Raw genomic sequence first — 2,890 nt, 5'->3', positions numbered from 1 at the left:
CATATCGATATACACGTGGTAATGAGCATGAAAAAAATTCACACTTCTAAGTATGTGTGTTTGTTTGTGTTATATAAGCATACACTTAGCGCCATAATTGTAAACAAAATAACTTTAATGAGCTATATGATACGCGCCCGCTGCCAATCGCAGCCGCATTCAAATGCCCGTTGAATAACGACGATGAGACCGTTGCGAATGAAACAGCTACAACAACAACAGCAAACGGTTAATAGTATTAACAGCATCTTTGCTTTATTCAAATGCTGCTTACCACGCTCACTCACCGCTGCCATCCGTCAGCTGTTGGCGATTTAATCTTACTAAAATACTATGAAATCGATGAATCTCCATTAGTCGCGTTTCATTTGCGGCTTAGAACGGTACGAAATTTAGAATAGTATAGAAATTAATGTAAAGAAAAGTTGAAAACATTTTTTTTACGAAAATGTTTCATAAACTTTTGTTACGCGCGTGCTTAACACTACTAATCGCGGAGCTATCGCTGGTTAAGATAGCAAAGGCAGACATAGCGCTGGCAACCACAGCGGAAGCAGTTGCAACAACAAGAGCTATACCCGTACCAGCGACAACAATTGCTAGTATAGAGTTGCATAGCGGCCTTACAACCGAATCACCTACAAATCCCAACACTGCCACAAGCCAATCCAGCGCTGCCAGTAATACCACAACCGCCAGCAGCACTTACACAACCAACAACAACACGCCAAATGCGCCTAAAAACGCAACGGCCGCAGCTGACGAAATATCCAGCAACGTCTATTGCATGCCAGCACTTTGTGAGCTCTACAATGGCAGTGATGTGTTGCAAGTGCCACACATTGGTTGCAATAACGATGGCGCTTTTGCGCCAGCTTGTGGCGCCGAACCGCATTTGTTGTATATGAGCCAACGGCGGCGCCAGTTTATTTTGGATATGCATAATCTCGCCCGTGAGCGTATTGCCTCCGGCCAGCTGGAGGGCTATCACGCCGCCGCGCACATGCCAATGCTCAAGTGGGACGATGAACTTGAATATATGGCTTCGTTGCATGTGAAACGCTGTCAATTTGCGCACGATCAGTGTCGTAATACGCCGCGTTATCAGTTCAGCGGTCAGAATATTGGTTACTTTTGGATTGGCCGTGAATTCAAATCGCATGCGAAGCGTTTTAAATCGTTTATTTTGGATTGGTTTCGGGAGTATCGACTTGCCAATCAATCATTCATTGATCAGTACAGACCTCATCCGGAAGGGTGAGTATCATTGTGCGTTGAGTTACCGATTAGAGTTAGGAAGTTTGAAATGTGGACTATACAAACGAGAACTTTATTTATTACTTGGAAGTATTTTTGAAAAGGGGAAAGTTAATTAATAGCTAACAGTCAAATATTAGTGTCATGTTAAGTTTCAAGCTACGTTTTTGTAAAATACAAGGTGCGCCCCCCTGGTGGTACCGTCTTTATGTCGACTGGTGCGTTAGAATCTGCTATCTTATCGATTGTTCAGTGAGAATTTCATGACATTTCATTGATTCAAAATGAAGTTATTGCGTTTTAAGTGTCATTATGTTAGTGTTCTCAGTGCGAAAATGAGCTTAGAACACGGAGCCAACAATAAATGTTCTCTTAGAGTTGCTAAAACTTTTACCGAAACGTTTCAATTGATGAAACAAGTTTATGGCGATGATTGCCTATCCCGTAGCAGAGTGCACGAGTGGTTTCAACGTTTTCAAAATTTCAAAGTGGTCGTGAGGACATAAATGACTACAAACATGTGGGTCAATCACAATCAGTGATCACCGGAAATTTCATCGAAACTGTGCGTGAATTCATTAAAAATCAGCCACTGAAATTGATGGAAATGGAATTGAACAAATTGCTCAGAATCCAACATTCAAAGGAGGATTATTTGACCAAAACTCACATTTTAACCATGAACTACTCCCCGTACTCACCTTATATAGCACCGTGCGACTTCTTTCTTTTCGGAAAAATGCATTTACCCATGAAAGGAAAGCGTTACGCGAAGGTAGAGTCCATTCAAAAGGCTTACAACGGCATACTGGCGGCCAAACCGGCCAACGAGCTAAAACACTCGTTCGACATTGCTTTTGTACCGTGCAGAAAGCTGTATTGAAGCAGAAGGAGCCTATTTTAAATAAAGTAAATTGATTTTGCCCAAAAAACCTTTTGTCCTGTTGTTTTTTTTTTTTTTTTTGTATTTTTTATTTCATAATTTTATTAAGATAAACTCAGATCATATACTATAAGTAAGACATAATTAAATGCCAAGAGTCCCACCTCATCTTTAACAGTTTTCGTATTTTTTATTTTTTCCTGCGAGGTCTCGTTAAAAGACTTTCAATTTCATTTAACACTATACAGATGTTTACTGTTTATACATCTAGTGTACTTTGGCTAGATCATTTCTAAATCATCATTTAATTTCTAATAACTTATTTTTTTAGCAAAAAAATCGGTCACTTCACCATGCTGGTGGCTGATCGTGCGCATCGTTTGGGCTGTGCCGCTATACGTTATCGCGATCCCAGTGATATTAATTATATGAAATTGCTGATGACATGCAACTATGACTATACAAATATACTAGGAGAACCCGTCTATCAAAGTGGACTTGCAGCGAGCAAGTGCATTTATAAGATTAGCGAGAAATATCCTTCGCTGTGTGACTGGAAGGATGCGGTTTACGATTATAGCAGTGAGGAGAGTGTGGAGGAAGATAACGGCAATGAGCTAGAAAGCAATTTCATAAACTAAATTTAACTGTTTATGATTTTTTACTTATTTTTGCACTTACAATCATTTTTAAGTTGTAATTAGGTAAAAAGAATTTATAGTTTTAAATATAATGTTATAGTTTCACTTT

The 2,890-nt window shown here is 39.4% G+C and overlaps 1 protein-coding gene across 1 annotated transcript; it reads left to right on the top strand.

The window, feature by feature from the left end:
• The first annotated feature begins 375 nt into the window (after positions 1-375).
• LOC108974892 lies at positions 376-2,890 on the top strand. The gene is made up of 2 exons (XM_018942995.1): positions 376-1,257; positions 2,472-2,890. Exons 1-2 carry the CDS (start codon positions 449-451, stop codon positions 2,779-2,781), a joined length of 1,119 nt encoding a protein of 372 aa, XP_018798540.1. The 5' UTR covers positions 376-448; the 3' UTR covers positions 2,782-2,890.

The sequence above is a fragment of the Bactrocera latifrons genome, unplaced genomic scaffold (genome assembly GCF_001853355.1).
Source record: "Bactrocera latifrons isolate USDA-ARS-PBARC rearing strain unplaced genomic scaffold, ASM185335v1 scaffold_6, whole genome shotgun sequence".
Taxonomy (NCBI): Eukaryota; Metazoa; Arthropoda; class Insecta; order Diptera; family Tephritidae; genus Bactrocera; species Bactrocera latifrons.
The sequence above is the reverse complement of the archived record's forward strand: the minus strand, read 5'-3'. Positions and strand labels throughout refer to the sequence as shown.

Excerpts from the sequence above, each read along its gene's own strand:
- LOC108974892 (XM_018942995.1), top strand. The coding sequence starts at position 449 with ATGTTTCATAAACTTTTGTTACGCGCGTGCTTAACACTACTAATCGCG. Across the intron at positions 1,258-2,471 it reads TACAGACCTCATCCGGAAGG|CAAAAAAATCGGTCACTTCA; the intron begins GTGAGTATCATT and ends TTATTTTTTTAG.